Source organism: Vombatus ursinus, unplaced genomic scaffold, assembly GCF_900497805.2.
Source record: "Vombatus ursinus unplaced genomic scaffold, bare-nosed wombat genome assembly UNPS02014791.1, whole genome shotgun sequence".
Taxonomy (NCBI): Eukaryota; Metazoa; Chordata; class Mammalia; order Diprotodontia; family Vombatidae; genus Vombatus; species Vombatus ursinus.
The window spans coordinates 47,801,834-47,823,512 of NW_020954569.1; the positions used below are offsets into that span (position 1 = coordinate 47,801,834).

A 21,679-nucleotide genomic window follows, 5' to 3' on the forward strand; every position below is an offset into this window, starting at 1 on the left:
CACTATATATTTTTGGTTTGGACACTGGTCTTAGGAAGGCTGTGAGAGGTATTCTCCAGATGAATCTATGATAAAAGAAATCCAATAGGAAGAATAGTGTTGGATAAGAAGTTTAGAAACTGTTTCTGATCACCCTGTTAGTGGGATTTCCTATTTTGTAAAATAATCATGAAACTATATTACCTCATCCTCCACATTTCCAGAGAATGGAATTACCATGCTAGGTAGAAGCAAATCCCTACCCTTCATCCACCTGCTAGGCACCTGAACAGAAATTTAAGAAAGTAAGGGCCTCTGAGTGCTGTTTTCTATGGGTTCCTAAGCCTGTTCCTTCTAGACAGACTGACAGGAAGATTAGTGATGAAAAATAATCAAATGAGTCCCTGGCAAAGTAAAAAACAGCACATTCTTTCCCCAGAGCTTTCTTCGGGGGTTAAAGGGGAGCCTGTGTCATAAGTAGTAGGATAAAATTGAGTAGCAAGTCTGACAAAATTTAATAAAAACTTTCTACCAAGCTTTACTTTAGAAGCGAGATACTAAACAAATGTGTTTATGGGTGTTGAGACCACAATGCATATTTTTTTTCCTAGGTGTGGTCTTACAAACATGGCTTCTGAACAAGTATCGGATGGTCCAGCTAGAGATAATAGACCAAGTGGTCATGTCGTACGGGGGACTCCGGGGGGCCGTTGCTTATGCCCTGGTCGTGCTTTTGGATGAAAACAAAGTGAAGGAAAAAAACCTCTTTGTGAGCACCACCATCATTGTGGTGTTCTTTACCGTCATATTCCAGGTAATTAAGTAGCCGGGTTTTTTGTGCTTAGACTGAGGGACAGAGGCAGAATGGCCGTCCTTAAATCCAAAGGGGTCATTAGCTGCAAATGATTATTATAAAGTGTTTCAAGGCACCAGAAGCCTAATTGGCTTTGTAATTTTAGTAACTAGGAACCTGTTTTATAGGTTTTCACGTGGCACCACATGGGACCCAACACAATTTGTCCTGCATTTAAAAAAAAGTTCTTCCTCAGCCTGTAGCTGATTAACAGAGCCCAAGTTAATATTTCATCTGGCATTACTCAGCACCAGCCAGAGTAGCCCCCTTTATTTGGCAAGAGGAAAGGATCATGTCAGTGAAGAAAAGCACGTAGGTGCCATTTTTTAGTACCCTGCCGAAACTAAGAATCCACACAGGTCATTTGCTTAGGTACCACTCTCTTTAGGAAAGCCAGGTAGGGCAAAGACTGCTAAAGAAAGAAAGCTATGTTCATTTTCTCTGCAGTTCTCCATAGGGTGGTGGTATCATAGATATAGGCCTCAGCTAACATTCAGAAATCATTCTTTCCACAAAGTGACTTCATTTACTTCCATCCTACCAACACAGAAAGTTTGGTTAATTTGGCCATGAGGCCATTTTTTTGAAAAAATGCTTAATTCATAGCATAACAATGGTAAGAAAGAGGTTCCAATTTCAGTTAGATTGAAATATCAGGGTGTCAGGCCTTAATTAAATACTCATTGACAATTGAATGTGCATTTCTAGAACTTTGGACTATTTTTTAAAAATCTCTGACTGCCAAGGGTTGAGCTACTGATAGAAAAAGAATATCAGCCCCTGTGATGATGGGAACTATCAATTTATACTTATGTGGTTTAGTGGAAAGATCATTTGGATCACAGAACCTAGATTCAGATAGTATAGTGGCACAAGCATGTAACACTGGTAAAATTAGTTGACCTCTCCAAGTCTTAGTTTCTTCATCTATATAATGGGACAGGAGAGGGTCAAGAAGGTTGGACTATATTAAAGGTTGTTAAAGCCCTAGTGGGTCAATGATAGATTTTCAGAGATGTCTTTAATTTTTTTTAATATTGTTATAATTGTATTTTAAAATAATTAGTTTCCTATGTAATCCTGTATTTTGTATGTTATGTATTTAAAAACATTCTGAGAAAGGATCCCCCACTCAACCAAAAGAATCCATGACACCCACAAAAAGTTAAGAAATAGGAAACCTTACCCAACTAACAGACTCTATGAAAACTAGAATAGTCCAAACAGAAAGCGATGACTCCTGAAAATGCAAGAAATATTAGAGTGAAATCAAAAGATTAAAAAAATAGAATAAAATATATCTGATATAAAAAAAACTGATTAGAAAACAGTGTAAGGAGAGATAATTTAAGAATAATTGGATTCAGAGAGTATGAAAATAGGTGGGCTAGGGCCTAGAGCAGCCCAGACCCCTGGTAAATACATCAATAAAACTTTAAAATGCACCATTAACTGGCAAAATAAGGAGAATCACCATTAGACTCCTCTACCCATCCCCCCATCCCAGGATTGCACAGAAGAAGAAAAAAAAAAAAACACCCTGGACACAAGGACTATAAGAGAACCTGGAAAAATGAAACAAGAGATACAAAATGGAATAGCTAAGGTAGAAAGAATGGCAAAGAAAACTGACACCTTAGAAGAAATAATAGAAAATGTCACTCAAGAACTGAATGCCCTGAAAATTAGAATAAACCAAATAGAAAACAATTCGTTGAGACAAGAAATATTAAAACAAACACAAAATTAAAAGAGTAATAACAACAGAAGAAAAGGTGAGAAACATATTAACCACAACTGATCTGAAAAACAGTTCAAGGAGAAATAATTTAAAAATTATTGGACTTCACAAAAAAATAATGATTAAAAAGACCACATAAGATATTTCAAGAAATTATAAATGAAAAATGTCCAAAATGAAAATGTGATCGTGTTACCTAAAACGTGGAGAAACTAAGCAGAGAAAGAAATGAACACTGATGCAAAACATTTAAATAAAATGTTAGTAAATAGTCTATAGCATTTTTAGAAAGATTATACCTATAATTCAGTTGAATTTACACCAGGAATATGGGGTCAATTTAACATATATAATATAAATATAATAAATCACATTGATAATATAAATAATAAAAATGATAGATTATAATGATAGAAACTGAAAAAGCTTTTGATGACATTCAATTTTCATTTCTATTAAAAGCTCTAGAAATCATAGGAATAAATTGACTTTTCTTCAATATAATAAATATTGTCTAAAATCATAAAAAACTGTCTAAAATCATAGCAAATATTACATGTAATGAAAGAACTTTAGAAGCCTTTCCAATAAGCTCAAGAGTGAAGCAAGAATGACCATTCTCACCACTACTATTTAACATAGTGCCAAAAGTGCTAGCTATAGCAAAAAGACAGAAAAGAGAAATGAAAAGAGTAGATATAGGCAAAGAGGAAACAAAATTATCATTTTTTCAAACAATAGAATGATTTACTTAGAAAATCCTAAAGAGTCAACAAAGAATTAATTGGAAATTAATAAATTCAGCAAAGTTACATGACATAAAACAAATCTACAGAAATCAACAGCATTTTTTTATATTACCAACAAAATTTTTTTAGGAAGACCTAGAAAGAGAAAGTCCATTCAAAATAACTATAGAAGGTATAAAGTATTTAGGTCTTTATCTACCAAGATACCTCTGTGAACTATATAATTCAAGTTTGAAGCACCTATTGCAGAAATATAGACCTAAGTAAAATTGGAGAAATATTAATTGCTCACGGATTGGTTGAATAGCTATGAATGTATCTGGCCATTCTGAAAATCACCTTGACACTATGCCCCAGAAGTTATTAAACTATACATATCCTTTGACTCAACTATCTCACTACTAGACCTTTACCCCAAATGGATTAAAGAAAGCAGAAAAGGAACTATAGGTCCAAAAAATATTTATAGAAGCTCTTTTTATGGTAGCTCTAAACCAGAAATGAAGGGAATGCCTACCTACTGGGGAACGCCTATACAAATTATGGTATATTCATGTAATGGAATATTATTGTGCCATAAAAGAATAACAAAATGTATGATTTCAGAGGAAATTGGGAAGACTTTTATGATTTGATGTAGAATGAATGGGGCAGAACTAGGAGAATAATTTATGCCATGACAACAACATTATAAAGAAAAACAATTTTGAAAGACTTAAGAACACTGATTAATGCAATGATAAACCTTGAGTCTCGAAAACTGATTATACCACCATAATCCAGAGAGGTAATGGACTTAAAATGCAGGATATGCATTTTTGGACATGGCCAATGTAGGAATTCGTTTGGTTGAGGGGGTGAAAAAAGAATCATTGGACTCCTTGAAAATCATGATTTTTATAATAGCAGACATATTTAAAGAAATCGCAAATGAAAACTATCCAGATCTATTAGAACCAGAGGGCAAAGTAAAAATAAAAAGATTATACCAATCACTTTCTTAGAGAAATCCCAAAAGGAAAAGTCCCAGAAATGTCATAGCCAAAATCCAGACCTCCTACATCAAAGAAAAAGTAATACAAGCTTATAGAAAGAAGCATTTCAAATATCCAGGAACTGCAGTGAGGATCATGTTGTTGTTGTTGAACCGATTAGTCATGTCTGACTCTTTGTGACCTCATTTTGGGGTTTTACTGGCAAAGATACTGGAGTGGATGTTTCCTTCTGCAGTTCATTTTATAGATGAGGAAACTGAGGCAAACAAGGTTAAGTGACTTGCCCAGGGTCAGACAGCTAGCAAGTGTCTGAGTCTGAATTTGAACTCAGATCCTCCTGACTCCAGGCCCAGCACTGTATCCACTACACCACTTAGCTGCACTGAGGATCACTTAGACCCTGGCAACTTCTACTACAGATAAGATGAGATATTGGAACACAATATTCCAAAAGGAAAAAGATGTAGATATAACCAAAAATGACTTACCCTGCAAAGCTGAATATAACTCAAATGAGAAAAAAATATATACCTTTAATGGAAGAGAGGACTTCCAAGTATTTTTGATTAAAATATCAAAATTGAGTTGAAACTTTGAAATACAAAAACAAGAATCAGGAGAAATCTATAAAGGTAAGTTTCTTCAAATAGTGGGAGCTGTACAATGATGATCTATTATTCTAAAGTAGGAAAAGATGCAATGTCTTTATAAGGTGTTGAGAGAATTAAATAAGAAAAATAGAGGCTCTGGGAATGGATTGGTTCTGTTCTGAGGATTTTAAGAAAGGAAAGAGAAGGTAGAAGGGATACACTAGTGTAGAAAGGGGGTAGCATTTGCTATTTCTAATAATTGGGGTGTGTGAGAAGAGGATACACATAGAGGAGAGTGTGGCGAGAGTGGTCAGCAGACGAATCTCACTCTTATCCAAGGAGGATTGAACATACACAAAAATATCAGCCTCCACAGGGAAACAAGAAGGAATAGGGAAGTGATTGAGAAGAGGGAAAATAAGACTGAGGAAGAAGCAATCACAAGCAAAATAAACTCCCTGACGCAGAAGGGGAGGCTAGAGGGGGAAAAGAAACTAACTAGGATCAAAGGGGTATCTATCAATTAGAAAATATCTGAACAAATAGGAGAAGTTTCCAGAGAATCCTGGGTAAGGTGGAATGATAGAGTGAAGGGAGTGGACCCAAGAGAACAGTTTATACAAAGACAACAACATTGCAAAGAAAAACAACTTTGAAAGACTTAAGAAGTCTGATCTGCAATGCAATGCAATGATCAAACAATGTCTCCAGAGGACTGATGATGAAGCATGTTACCTACTTCCTCACAAAAGTGATGGACACAAGGTGCAGTACTGCATCTATCCCTGTGGTTACAATATGTACTATGCACTTCTGTTCATGAATTTTTTTAAATACAGTTAATATATTCTGTGTTTGAAATCAGGAAAGCATACAGTACATTTTAGAAATATTTCCATGAATTTGGAGTTTTAAACAATTTAAAGCTCTTGCATTTAAAGGGTTCATTTACCAGAAGGACTCACTTGTTAAAGACTCTAGAAAGCTGAGTTTCCACTAGATTAAATATTCGAGTGGAGAATATTGTTTTGGTTACTAAATTTTTTCACTCATCTTATCTCCCTAACTTAAATATAAGAGCTTCATATTTCAGGATTGAACTTTATTGAATACCCCATAGCATCTAAAAACCACAACAACAACAAAAAAAAAAAAAAACCAGTAGGTGTGTGTAATAAATGCTTGAGAAATGTTTATTGATTAAAGATTTTAGACCCTACTAATGATAATGTGGAGGCAGCTAGATGGCATAGTGGATAGAGTGCCAGGCCTAAAGTCAGGAAGACTCATCTTCCGAAGTTCAAATCAGTCTTCAGACACTTACTAGCTGTGTGACCCTGGACAAGTCTTTTAGCCCTGTTTGCCTCAGTTTCCTCATCTGTAAATATGAGCTGGAGAAGGAAATGGCAAACCACTCCAGAATCTTTTCCAAGAAAACCTCAAATAGGGTCAGGAAGAGTCAGACACACCTGAAAAAAAAAGACTGGACAATAACAAATAATGATGAGCCCCATTTTTCCTTCTGTGATTGGGGAAGTGAATGTGAATAATGAGTAAGAACAAGTCATCTTTGATATGGGGAATTGAGGGTAGAGATGGTTTTAGTTTCTCCTACAATAGTCCTGGGTTGGGGTAGGGTATGAGGAGAGTGAGACAGCAGAGCCAAGATGCCATTATAGCTTCCCCATACAGCCCAACAACTTCCCTTCATTAATGCTGGCATATCCATGGCAACGAAATCTCTAATCCAGCTGAGTAGAAGCCAACCCCTGAGATAACATGGAAGATGGAACTGAGGGAACATTATTTATGCCTCCTAAATGTGAAGAGAAAAATCATAATCAGCGTAAAATGTGTTTTATATTTTGTATTAAATGTTATTAACAAATATTACTAATTAGTACTAGAAAAACAACAAAAATATTTATGCTAGCATAAATGCACTATTATAGTATAGCCATAGCTTATGTTTATTGTTCCTTTTCCCGAGGAAAATAGAATGTTTTTCTTCATGGGCCTGAACCCACAATGGAGAAGGGGATAAGACATCCCTTTCTGGAGGAGCCCCGACTTCTTTTTTTCATGCCTTTTGTGTGTGGGAAGAAGTAATTTTCCAAATAACCTTGAAATGAATTAAAGGAATCAATGACATAAAAAAGTAAGCAATTTATTACCTTCTGAGCTCCAGGTCCGGTGAATAATCCAGTGAACAAAACCCTTGTAAACAAACAGGCAGTTCAGTGAGTATGCATATGTAAGATGCGGAGAGTTCTGAAGGAACAGGTTTTATTGGTCTCCATTTCATGAAGAAATGAACTTAGTAAATTTAGTGGCAGCAAACTCCCAGCGCAATGCATTCAAAGCATTTTATCCCGTTATTAACCTGTAGCTCACAATGCCCCTGAGGTATATCCGGAATGAAGAAAACAGTCCTGTTGTGGCTGTGGCTAAGGCTAGTTTTGTGAGTGCTAAAAGGCTTCATTTTATTATAATGTGATGGACTTTCCCTAAATCAGAGACTTGGATGATAGAAGATAGCATCTCATGAGCAAAGCCCCTTGAGATAATGTTGAGTTCATATCAAAAGTTCCTCCCTGGGAGTCAGATTTCTGCCAAATACTGGCCTACAGAAGTGTTGTTTGTTTTGTTTTTTAATAAATGATATTAGAGGTGACCCAGGATAGAGATGGCCCATTCCCTGTTGGTAACATACATTAACCACAGTCCAGATCCACAACACTGTCAGCCTAGTGTGTGTGACGCAGTATATTCTAATGCAGGGACTTGTGCAGTCATTCCAGTCATGCCCAACTCTTTGTGACCCCATTTGGGGTTTTTCTTGGCAAAGATACTGGAGGGTCTTACCATTTCTTTCTCCAGCTCATTTTATAGGTGAGGAACTGAGACAAACAGAGTTAAGTGACTTGCCCAGGGTCACACAGCTAGTAAGTATCTAGGGCTGGATTTGAACTCAGGTCTTCCAGACTCCACTCCTCTCATTCTATCCAGTGCACCGCCTAGCTGTCCCCAGTGCAGGGACTACTAGCAACATCCTGAGCTTCACTACCAGAATGTGTTAATGCTATTGACAGGCCTGAGGCGTAGACAGAAGAGAAATAAAAAGGGAGAAGAACAACAAGCAAGAGAAAGGCATGAAGGAGAGAAAAGAGATGGACATGCTGGGGAGGAATGGAGATGTCCTGACTACGTAGTCCTAATTCCTGCTCTTCCATTGGTGTGATCTGAGCAATCAGCATCCCCTATGCCTCTGCTATGAAACTCCACATAACAGCTTTAAATTTAAAGGACACCACAAATGTTCAACATTCTGATCTCCCTAAAAGGAAACTTTTGGAGGCTATATAAATTAAAATTTGTAGTGTAAGCACATTTCTTTCAGCCTCGTTTCCTTTTTCTTTATAGCCTAGAATAACATGAGTTTGAGTCAGTCAAGTGCTTATTCATACATAGAGTCATCCCTTGATTATTCACACTAAGGGGAAAAGCAAAGATGTGGGTAATGCAGGATGACAGGTAATCCAAAAGTCATTTGTTTCTGGCTTTGTATCTTTCATACAACTTAGATTTGAATACATCTTCCCGTACAATCCTGGGGCTGTCCTCTGTTTCATCATAGTATGGTTGTGACCCTGAGGTCTGAAAGCTATGCGATCAGAGAACAAGCTTTGGAATACCCTTCTAGTGATTAATTGTATGTCTTTTGTCTAAGGACCAACCTAACCAAGTTTAAGTAAGAAGTGCTTAACGCCAGGATGGCTGCAGAGTGATGGATTCTTTGGCCATAGTAACTCTCAAAGACTACCTGTTAAATTATAGGTTGTAATCCTCCACATTGGTGGATGAATTGCTCATAAAGATAAGCTTGTAAAGCCTTGAAATATTATTGATGCATAAGATTTGACTGCAGGTATAATTGATGTTCTGAAAATTAACTTCAAAAAAAATTGAGCTACTCTGTGAAAATCCGAGAAAGAGCTAAGACCTACTTTTTGCTCAACTCTTTGCTTCAACCCATTCCAGTTTGCTTCTCTCAGAAGAGGCGGAGTAGTTAAGTATTTGGATTTCTATGTGAAAACATGAACAACAGGACTTGAGAAGTCAAAAAATAAAAAGAGTAGGGTAGTGGTGAGCCAATGAGGTAGAGCCCCAGAAAATGAGTTCCTTGAAGGCAGAAATTACTTCATTTTTGTCTTTACTTGGCACAGTATCTTACACAGAGCAACTGCTTAATGAATTCTTGTTGAGTTAAATAGTATTGACCATAGGCATCAGTAAAGGTTGTATTACAGAAATGGTTCAATTCAATATTCTGGTATTCCAGGGGCCTTTCACATTTCCTTTTCATCCAGATCATACTCCCTTAATAAACACCTCAAAATCTCTTCTCATTGTCTCAGAGGACCTGGGGTCAAATCCCACTTCTGACATTAATTACTTATGTGACCTTGAGCCAGTGACTTAACCTCCTAGGGCATCAGTTTCCTCATCTGTAAAATGAAGATGTGGAAATAGATGGTCTCTGAAATCTCTTCTAACTAATCTATAATCTTATAATCCTATGTTCCCTATTTCCCCTCTGATAAACAACTCATTCTAAGATTCTTTAGACCACTTTCAGCTGGAGAAATTTATGTTCTTGACTATTTAGCAACTGCAGCATATGATAAGACATACTAATGATGAGAGAGAGTCTTGATGATTAATATGTATTTTTGGTAGAATTTTATGAGGGTTTTTGCCGGATAATCTAATTCTAGTGGGACAGCTGTACTGATACAGTAATGCCGGGGAGCAGAGGCAGATTAGCACAGACTATTTGACAGCCCATCATTGCTTAATTAAGCATCACAAGCCCTGATGGCCAATAGGGAATAAACAAATAACAACAACAAAGTGTTAAAATTAGAGTGGTTGCTAAATTACAGCAGAGTTTTCAAGAGGATTCAGTACCCAAGTGTGGGTAGACTGTTTACAGATAATTGAGGACTGACTGTAAGTTTCTCTGGTCTTGCAGGGTCTGACCATCAAACCCCTGGTACAATGGCTGAAGGTGAAGAAGAGTGAGCACCGAGAACCCAAGCTCAATGAAAAGCTTCATGGCAGAGTAAGAACTTGCAAGGGCAGTGAGACAGGAAAGAGGTCCTAGCATCAGTCAGGGTAATCAGACCGATAAGCACCACTGGTGCCCGCCTTCACCCAGCGATTGCCCTTTGTGAGCCTGGTTTCCCTTTCATGTCGGCTTCATGTGCTCCAGGCCTTGAGACACAGCCAAGCAAGCATTAGTTTCAAGACCCGTTGAGTTAATTCCTGAAAAGGAGTAACCCCTCTTAATCTTCCAGGAGGGACAAAAGAGAAGGAAGGAGGTGTTGAAATGGGAACATGAGCAAGGAGGGACTAGAGTAAGAAAAGAGAACACAAAAAGAAACAGTTTCTGAGGATTATTAATGGAATTATCTTCATTTTTAAAGGCTTTCGATCATATTCTCTCTGCCATTGAAGATATATCTGGACAAATAGGACACAATTACTTAAGAGACAAGTAAGTGGTTTTAATTCATCTTAATGAAGTTGAGTATTTAAGAGAACATAATGTGTCTATTTGTCTCAGCTTCTATTTGTTCTATTAATTTTACTGTTTTAATAACTATTTATTTGTACATGCTTGTTTATATCCTTAAATGTGCCTGTCTTTATAAAAATGTAATCTTATGAAGCCCTTTTCAAGTTAAGGAGGCCCAAAGTCTTATTGAAAAACGATAGGTTTAAGAGTGATATGCTATTTGTTGACAGTCAACAATATTTGTTGAGCACTCACTGCATACAATAAAAACAGGCTTTTGTTACAAAATTAATTTGAATTAGAGAATATAAAAGAAATAAAGGATATAGTTTGAGATGTATGGAATAATTTAAGAACACTTGTCAAGTAGCATAAAGAAATTTTCATAATATAGCATAATCAGGCATATGAGCATAAAGCATAATTTCAAATAGCATAAAAGTATAGAGGTTCAGAGAACCTCTTTGAGTCTTGGCACCTTCGAGTTAGAAGGGACCGTAGAGTCACCTTTATGGAGGCAGCATGGTGCTCCCTGTAGGGAGCTGCACTTGGGCCTTGGAGCCTTTGACCCTGATAAACTGTGGGCCCAACGGGCAAATTCCCTTCACCTATCAGAGCCTCAGATTTCTTCCCTGTAAAATAGGGATGGTAATACATTCCTCAAATTATGAGGGTTAAAGGTGATATTATGTAAAGTGCTTTCAAACGTAAAAGTGCTGTATAAATAGCTTCTGTCTAGTCCAGTCCCCTTATTCTGCAGATAAAGAAACTGAGGCCTGAAGATACTGAAGGTATTGTACCCACTCCTGCTGTCCAACACTTTTGTTTTACATCTTTAGGTGGTCCAATTTCGATAGAAAAGTCCTAAGTAAATTACTGATGAGAAGATCAGCCCAAAAGTCCAGAGACCGGATTCTGAATGTTTTCCATGAGCTCAACCTGAAGGATGCTATTAGCTATGTGGCTGAGGTACTTTCAAAAAGTATTTTGGACTATTGACCATAACCCTTAAACTTTGTCCTTAGCCTCACAACAGTTTAAAAATTCTGTGTGAACATTGTCTAATTATGTTCTCTGTTTCCGGTTTTACTGAGTGGCATTCTTTGGAATCACCAAGGTTTAGTACTGCCTTTCCCACACTGTCTGACTGACAAGCCGTAGGTTCTGAGTGTCTCACTCCATTTCCATTCTTAAGGCTGCCTCTCATTGCTTTGACAGCCATCCTTCAAAGGATGTCATCAGAGGAAGTCATAATTTTTATTCTCCTTCCATGTCTTTCTCCAAAAATTATGCCTTTCCAAGATGCCTCTTAGTACAAAGATACCATAAGATCTTAGAATCATTATACTAGTCAGACCCATGGTCCATCCAATTTGATTCTCTGTGGCACTGAAGGATATGTCATAGGAAACAATTTCAACATCTTTGAAGTCAACATCAAAGGTTAGTCATGTACCTAGAATGGAAAGGTAGAAAGTAGCTTAGAGATCACCTAATCCAACCCACTCATTTTACATATAAAGAAACCGAGGCCCCAAATTTGTGTGTATATGTAACATCATATGTTATTGTGATAATATATTAATATAATATTCAATGTTATCTTATAATATATACACATGTACATATATGTATATATACACATATATTACATTATATATTATATTATTGTAGCAACATATATTTACATAATAGTCTTCTATAATTACATATTTATTTTGCTACATTATTTAATTTTTATATACTGATATATTGCAGCTGTAATTATATTTAACATTCTTATATATTATATTATCTAATATTATATTAATATATTATATGTTGTTACAACAATATACTATTATATGTTTGTGTGTGTGTATGCAACCACACATACATATATATTAGCACAAATAGCACATGCCTGAAATGTACTCCCTTTTCACTTCTGCCTAGGAATCTCTTGTTTCCTTCAAAGCTCAATTCAGGCACCACCTCTACCTGAAGCCTTTCCTCATCCTTCCAGTCCCTAGTGCTATCCTCCCCACAAATATCACATATTCCTTTTTATATAGTTTAATATTCATATATATTTACATATACACATACATACGTATATATGCATATATATATACACATACAAACACATCCCTCCCTTGATACATAGTAAGCTCCTTGAGGTCAGAGACTGTTTCATTTTTGTCTTTTTATAACCAACACGTGTTTTGGGAACAGGAAATAAGCCAGTTCACCTGGATTGTAGAGTGCATGTAATTGCCTTCACAATCTGCCTCCACCCTATTTTTCCAAGCTTATTATATGCTATTCTTCTTCACAATACCTATCATATAGTATGCTCTTAATAAAGGCTTATTGGTTGGTTGATTGATTGATTAATAGAAATCAATCCAAAATGCAAACAAAGGCAATGTAAGATAATTTCAGGAATTAGGGCACCAGCAGGAAAAGCTTCACATAGGAGGTGGCACTCCATCTGAACTTTTAGGGAAGCTAGGGCTACTTGTAGGTGGAAAAAAGGCCCGAATTCTAGGTATGAAGACAACCGAGGCATGGAGACAGGAAATGGAATGTCACAAATGAAATAGATCAATTCATCTGGTTTGTAGAGTACATGAAGAAGAGTAACATAGAATAAGCCTGAAAAGGTAGGTTGGAATAAAATTGCCCAGGGATTTAATACCACATAGAGGAGTTTCTGTTTTATCTTAGCAGTAATAAGGAGCCATGGGAGATTTTTGAGCAGAGGAGTGGCATCAATCAATCAACAAATATTCAACGAGCTCCAGCTATATTCCAGGCACCATACGAGGTGCTAGAGATACAAACACAAAAGTGAAATAGCCTTAGCCATCAAGGAATTTATGTTCTCTTTAGATGGTTAGATCTGTGCGTTACAGAAATATCAGTTTGACCATTGAATGGAAAATGGATTAGCAAAGGGAAAGCTCTGCAGGGGGAACAACAAGGAGGCTTTTGCAGTAGGAGGGGGAGAGATGTCACGATAACATGTGGGAAATCCCACTGGAGAGCCTTGCCCAGGGTTTTGCCTGCTATCTCTTTAAAAACCTTCATATGTATTCCACCTATGATAATAATTAATAATAATAATGGCTAACATTTGTATAGCCTATGTGCCAGGCACTATGTTTTACAATTACTTTATTTGATCCTCACAACCACCATGGGAGGTCAGTAGTGTTATTATCCCCATTGTACAGTTGAAGAAACAGAGGCAAAAAGAAGTTAAGTGACATCCCCAGTGTCTGAGCCTGGGTTTGAACCCAGGTCTTCCTGACTCCAGCCCCGAGGCCCTGCCCACCATGCCACTTAGGTGCCCCAACAAGATTGTGATATAGCTCTGCTTCTCTCTCAGCCACACTGCAACCTCATAAACGCTGCTCTGGGCAGCAGCATCCCTAGGCACCTTCTGAAATCTCATTCAGTCCTACCCCTGCCTGACCACAACTGTCTTGTCTCATGGTTTTGTTATTCTTCACACACCATGGGCCCTTTGTACTCACACTGGCACCTACTATCCCTTACCCATGTTGCTGAGACTCTCATCCTCTTCTGACCTCACCAGACTCAATTCCAATCCCTAATACCAGGATCAATTCTTTTCATATAGTCACAGGTTTTTAGAGATGAAAGGGACATTGGCTGTTCAATTGATAGTTGTGGGAATTGGGACCCAAAAAGATGAGGCCACTTAACCTAGAACCCATGTCTTCTGAGTCCTAGCCCCAAGCTCTCTCTTCCTTTTCAGTGTGGTCAACAGGGTCTCATTACAAGTACAATGGTATGACCAGAAAAGGGCTAAGACAGTGCAGTCAAGGACAAAGACATCGCTGACCTTGCAGCACAGGCATCACTGCCCAGGCCTAGTGTGAATGCTATGTCTGAGACACGTACCTTTCCTCATGGCCCAGTTCATAAAATTTTCCCCAGGGACAATGTCAGTACAGGGAACAAAAACAGTCATGTAGGGATAGCCATTCAGTTAACCAGATTCCCCAGCACTACATTTCTTAGTCACAAAGAAGTCTCACATACTTCTCTCTCTTTCTTCCCAAAACAAATAGCTCAGTCAGCACAGTTTAATGAGTCAATCTAATGCCAATCTAGCTGGGAGCTGAGTGCTCCCATTTATTTTTTTTCTCTCTCTCCTGCTGCCTACAGGCTGTTTTAGAGTGGGAGGAGAAGCTGATATACTTGTTAGAATGTTAGACTTTCCTGCTCCACAGATCAGTCTGCCTCTCTGATTGTAATAATAGCTGGTCCCTACACCACCAAAATTCCCTCATCTCTGTGACTTTCTTCCAAGTTGCCCATCGTGCTCAATTCCGGTCCTGGATCACTCACCATCCACCTTCTTCACTTCTACACCTGGGCCACCATGTTTTGCTGGAGGAAATTCAAAACTGTGAAAATTTGGCCATTGTAAGTCATAGTCACAGTCAGTAAACATTATTAAGTGCCTACTATGTGCCAGGCACTGTGCTAAGTGTGGGCTGACATTTCATAGTTAGCAGCACTATCCTTCACCTCTCAGTTACTCCGAGGATCACTAAGTATCTCAGTTGTGTCAAATTTTCTCCCTTTCCTGAAGTTTTTAATATGATTTCCCTCAACTCTCATTTTTACTGCATGACCTTGCCTCCTACATTTTTTTTTATTTAAGCAATTGGGGTTAATTGACTTGCCCAGGGTCACACAGCTAGTAAGTGTCAAGTGTTTGGTCTGAGGCCGCATTTGAACTCAGGTCCTCCTGACTTCAGGGCTAGTGCTCTATCCACTGCGCCACCTAGCTGCCCCTTGCCTCCTTTTTTCTGAAAAAAATCAGAGGCATCTTATATGAAGTCCCACAGCATCCCAATCTTCATTTTAACATATCCCTGTCTCTACATCTGTTTTCTCTTTCCACCCTCTTGTCTGAGGGGAAGAGGTGACCCTTCCTCATCTCCAAAGCCAACCCTTCCACCTGTGCTCCTGCTGCCATCCCACCTCCTGAGAGACCTTGCCTATCACCCTTCCCTCTAGTATCTATGAAATCAGAGTTCAATTCTGGGCCCTCTTCTCTTCCATTTTTGCTCTCTCAGCGATCTCATCAGCTCTCATAGTTTCAGTTACCATCTCTATGCAGAAAACTTCAAATGAACATCTTTAGCCCTCTTCTCTTTCTGGAGCTCCAGGCCTAGACATCCCTATCTGGATTTTCCACCAGGCATCTCAAATTCATCATGTCCAAAACTGAACCCCCTATCCTCCACCCACCCATGCCATCCCCAGTCAGTCCCTCTGAATGACCATCCTTTCCAATGAGGGCACTACCATCCTGCCATCCATTCACAGTCCCAGCCTAAGAGCATTCTCTCCCTCATTCCATGTAGTGAAGTAATTTGCTGCATTTTTTTGGTTGTCACCACAGCTTTCCTCATCTCTATCACCTCTCCACTCACAGCCACCACCTAAGTGGCTGTTTATTGCCTCTAGGAGAAAATACAAATTCCCCTGTTTAGCATTTGAAGTCTTTCAGCATTTAGCTCCAATCTATCTGTGTAAACTGGTTTTGAGTCACTATCCTCACATGTTCTTCTGTCTCCTGTCTCTGTGCCTAGCACACTGTCTGTTCTTCCCATCCCCCCCCAACACTCAAAATATTCTCCCTCTTCATCTCCATTTTTTTAAAATCTCTAGCTCCATTCAGGGTTCAGTTTAACCCATAATTACTCTATGCTTTTTTATCTGAGTACATATTGTTGTCTTCCCACAGAATAGAAGCTTCGAGGGTGGTACCAGATTTCCTTTATATCGTTGTATTTCTAGCACCTAGACCAGTGCCTGATATACAGTAAGAGTTTAATAAATGCTTATTGAATTGAATCTTCCGTCTCTCCTTTTCATTAACTTAGAGAAATACAAAATCACTCACTGTCGGAATTGGAAGGACTCAGCAGCTAGTCTGATCCTTACTTGAACAAGACTCCTCTCTTCAACATATCTGACATAAAGCCTTTGCCTGAAGCTTTCTAATGAGGAGCAACTCACCTTCTCTTGAAGACAACTCATTCTATTTTAGGATAATTCTCATTCTGAGGATGTTTTCTTACATTGAGCCAACATTTGCCTCATTTTAATTCCCCGCCACCCCATTGTTTCTAATTCTGCCCTCTAGGGCCAAGCAGGAAAAGTATAATTCCCCCTTCCACCTAGCAGCCCTTCATATATATAAAGTCAGCTGTAATTCCCTACCCCAAACCTCCTGCAGGCCAAATATCCCCAATCTTTCAATACTCATCTGGCATGATATCTTTAATCTTCGTCAGGCCTTTCACTATCTTAGTTGATTTCCATTTAGATATTTTCCAGTTATCAATTTACTTCCTAAAATGTGGTGTTTAGAGCTCAAAACAGAACTGCAAGTACAATCTGACCAGAGCAGAGTAAGGGAGTTTTTGCCTCCCTCGTCCTGGACATGAAGCCCAATATTACTTTATTTATATGGGCTAATGAAACCCAATATTACTTTAGCTTTTCTTGTAGTCCACTAATGTCCACAAGATCTTCTTAAAAGGGATGTGTATTTATGTATGTATATACATATATATATATATAATATACACGTAATTAACTATAAGTAAAAGATGAGGGAGGCGTACTCACACAAATACATGTATTCATATATATGTGTATATGTGTGTGTGTATGCCTTCTCCAAAGATACAGATTGAGAAAAAATATACATTTGAATTTGGCCTTAAAGAAGTCACGGTGACCTTCAATACCACTTTCTGTAGAATGGTGGGAATAGAAACCATAGTGCAAGAGATTTAGATGGTATCAAATCATGAAGACATGGAAGGAGCAAACATAAACTACTCACTTGAGAACTGCTGTTGGAGGGAAGAAAATGAATAGGAAGGGACAAAAAAGTCAGTTTAAGAGATCTGTGGTGTTTCTTTTTTAAAGAAGGAGAAAAAACATATGTATGTGTGTCTGTATATATGTAAAGATATGTATATCTTTATATATGTTATAAATATATACATGTATCTCCCCCAACTTTTACTTATGAAATTGATTTTAGAACCCAAGTTTAAGACTATATTTATACCTATTAAATTAGATCCTGTTAGATTCAGTCCAATAATCTAACCTGTCAAGTACTTTTTTAATCTCCATTTTATCTCTACGTTCTCCGTGTGAGTTATGCATCCTAGCTTTGTGTAATATGAAAACTCGATAAGCATGCCATCTATGACTTTATTCAGGTCACTGATAAAATTCTCACAGAGCACAAGACCAAGCTCAGATATCTGAGACACTCCCCTAGAGACTTTTTACCAAGATGGCATCAATCTATTAATGTCTACTCTTTAGATTCACCAATTCAATCAGTGTTGAATTCACCTAAATATACTATCATGCAGCCCACATTTTCCCTTTATTTCTGCAAAATCTTGCATGAGAGAATTTGTCAGATACTTTGTTAAAATCTAGATAAACTATCTCTCTAATATTCTCCTAATCTGCCGGTCTACTAACTTTGTCAAAAAGGAAATGAGTCACCTTCCCCTTTCCCTTCAAACATGCTCAGGTTTCTCCTACTTTAAAAAATAAACACAAAAAAAAAACCCTTAAAAGCACACTTTTGCCTCTTCCTGTTCATTTTTCATCCCTCTGACAACAGTTCCCAAGTTAGTAGTTTATATTTACTCCTTCCATTTCTTCTGCATTTGATCCTTTCTTAATTCCTTATAGTATGGCTTCTGTCCCCACCACTCTGCAGAAAGTAGTATTGAAGGTCTCTGTGACTCTTCCTTAAGGTCAAAACCAAAGTTGGGTTGTTTTTTCAGTCTCTATCTACTTTTACAACTCTTTGCTACATTTAACACTATCGACACATTCCCCTCCTTCAAACTCTCTTCTCTTTTAGCTTCTATTAGGGTTCTCCTTCTATGGTTCTTTCTCTTTTGCCTTTTGTTCCTCTCTTTTCTCTAAAATAAAAGTATATCCCTCCCTCTCAGTCTCTCAACAAGATTTTAGCCAAATAACTGTTCTTCTCTTTCTATGAGCTCTACCTTGAATAAGTCGTCTTTCCTCACTGATCCAACTATCACAGCAGTACTGAATATTTCCAGCTCCAATGTCAACCTCTCCACCTAACTCTAATACCATATTTACAACTACTTCAGGATGTTTCCACTTTGATATTTTAATAGATCCATGATCTTTTCAGCATGGGTTGGACTAGAGAGCCACTGAGGTCCCTTCCAACTTGCTGATTTTGTGATCCTATGGTACTGCCTCTACTAGTACAAATTTCAACTCACCTGTGCCTTTTCATATTGTTTCATATTTATCTATATCCTTTCATCAATCTCACACAGAGTCTTTCATAAATGCCAGTACAACTCTTTGACTGTCTTGTCTCTTATCCTTAGCCCATCAGCTTTTCTTGTCATACCTGTTCTTGAGAGGTACGGGGTTATAGGCAAAAGAATGTTGAACTTGGCATCAGGCGAGACTTTGGTTCCAGTCCCAGATCTAATACTTACTAAGTTGTGTGATCTCAGGCCAGTCACTTAACTTTTCAGAGCCTTGGTTTCTTCATCTATAATAAGGGAAAAATTATATTTGTAAGACCTCACTCACAAGGTTGTTATGGAGAAAGCACATCCTAAATCTTAAAACACCATACACACGTGAGGCATTATTGATGATGTCTATCACTTGACTGCTCAAGTCAACTGTATTCAAGACAACTTTAGGAATAGGCCATAGCCTATTTATATCCACCATGCATTTTCCATTACTCTTTGAGTAACATATATTTTAACTCTTTTGAGATCGTAGATCTCTCTGATTCTCATCTATGTGGTATCACGAAGTGAATGTTACTGTTAAAAAAAAGGTAGCATTTGTGTTAATAAGCAGGTTAGAATACTTGAAAGTGCTATTCAATTTCCCAAATGTGATATACCTATTTCCTTCACTTCTGGGTCTGGTTTATTAGCTATCATTATCATGTTTCTAAGGAATATGTGCTAGTGAACTAACTCAGGAAGAGAGCTATCCTACTGTGTTTCATAATCTTTGAAAAAAGATTTTATATTTCCAATATGGATAGAATGGCCAATCTTTTTTGAATGACTGCTGATCTCACCAGGAGATTTTATAGTGTTCCAGGGCTCAGTGCAATCAACCCCAATGTTAACCATTAAAAGGAACATCCAGAGAACCTTACCATTGATAGGGAATTTCTTTTAAATAAATGAAGCCAGCACTAATTAAAGCCCAACACCATGGAGTAGGACATTCCCATGACCATCCTACGTGACGTCTATACCCCGAACTCTTTGTTCCTTTGATTGTTTGGCCCTACTTGAAAGTCATTTTGTGTTTGTCAGTGGAAGATATGACCCAAGGACAAAAAAAAAAAATTGACTACCTGTATCATCTGGAATTGCACCAGACAGGGTTGAAACCAATAAAGCTATATAGACAACATTATTTCATCATTCTAGGGCAAGGGCTAAGTTCCCCTTTAGGTGTAAGAAATAGAAACAAATTGCAGGCTGACATTCAGTTATGAACAGCCTGAAATACTCAGATTCCTGAGACGTAGGGCCACACGTAGGCATGTCATGTTGTACTGGATAGTGTGTGAGGTCAATTAAATACATACAACTCCTGTGGTCTGAGAGCCTTCCATATAAAATGGAATGATAAAAAACCTCAGGTTTTTAATAAAGATAAGAGAATAGCAAGGGAAAAAATCCAGACATAATGAACAGTCCCAAAACTCAAGATCGTCTTGCATTTCAAAGTCTTGTCTCCCTTCCAAATGTGCTGGGATGCCCCAGGGTTAGGGAAAACAGGGGGAAATTGTCTTTGGCACTCTCTATCTTTCCTTTTCATTTTCTCCTTTCATCTTTTGTGCATTGTCACTCCTGTCTTGCAAGTACCCCCCAACAGCTCCCTATGTTAGTAAGCTTTCCCACTCTCCTTCCTCAAAAGAAGAAATTGATGTTTAGTCTGGAGGAGAAAGACATAATAGAGTTGCCTTCAAGTATTTGAAAGGTTGTTACGTAGAAGAAGTATTAAAATAATTCTGTTTGGCCCCAGGACTAAGAGAAATGAATGAAAGTTGCAAAAAGCTAAAATAAGGCTTTAATGATAAGCTTCATAACAATTGGAGCTATTTCAAAGTGGAAGGAACTGCTTCAGGAGGTAATGGGTTCCCAAGGTTGGGTAGCCACTTGTCAAGTGTAGAGGGATTTTTGTTCCATTATGGATTGAACTAGGTAGCTTCTGATATCCCTTCCAAATCTGAGATTCTGTGATTGTGTGATTGTGTGAAACTAAACTTTGATAGGTAAATTGAATGGCTTTGCACACAAGATGAGGAACTTGGACTTGATCCAATAAAAGATTTTTCAGCAATGTATGACATAATGAAAGCATGTTTTAGAAAGATAATTCTGACAGCCATGTGTGAGCTGAACTGGAAGAGGAGAGACAGGAGGTAGAGAGAGAGAGAGACCTCTTCAGAAGCCCACCACAGTAGTCCAAGTATAAGGCAATGAGAATGTAGAGCGACTACCATGGCAGCAATGGGAGTGGAGAGGAAATGGTGACTCTTAGGCAGAAATGATCTATTTATTTGCAGGTTCAATGAGCCAATATAATTGGGGGTGGTTCCAAAAAGAAGCCATAACATGAGAGGTTACTCTGTGCTCCCTCTGGAAGAGAAGCATACCTTTAATAACCATGTGACCTAGTAACAAGAAAACAATTTATGGAAGCATTTTTGTTCTTTTAAATAACATCCTGTGTGCCAGGCCCAAAGTTTCATACATCAACAAGTGGCTATGTACATCTCTGATATATAGTCCACATGTACAAATGTGGTAAATACTCACTAAAACTTTAGGCTAATGTATTGAAGGCAAGTTTAAATCAAGTTGCTACATAATCTGGAAAAAATATGCAATTTTTCAAATATTCTAAAATTCATATTTTCTATAAATTTGCTCAGTCTATTAGAGGTAACATGCAATAGTGGATGGCTAGCTTTCCTCAAAGCCAGGATGACCTAAATGCAAATCATCCTGCTTCTGACCAAACTGACTGTGTGATCCTGGACAAGTGACTTAACCTCTCATTGCTCTAGGCAGCTTTTAAAACT

General features: G+C 37.9%; 1 protein-coding gene across 1 annotated transcript in view; it reads left to right on the forward strand.

Moving 5' to 3' along the window:
* SLC9A3 (solute carrier family 9 member A3) overlaps positions 1–21,679 on the forward strand; it is a 124,012-nt gene that overhangs the window by 93,105 nt on the left and 9,228 nt on the right. The window contains exons 7-10 of the mRNA XM_027868784.1: positions 591–793; positions 9,943–10,032; positions 10,397–10,467; positions 11,328–11,457. Of these exons, the coding sequence (XP_027724585.1) occupies positions 591–793; positions 9,943–10,032; positions 10,397–10,467; positions 11,328–11,457 (494 nt within the window). The remainder of the gene's footprint in view (positions 1–590; positions 794–9,942; positions 10,033–10,396; positions 10,468–11,327; positions 11,458–21,679) is intronic.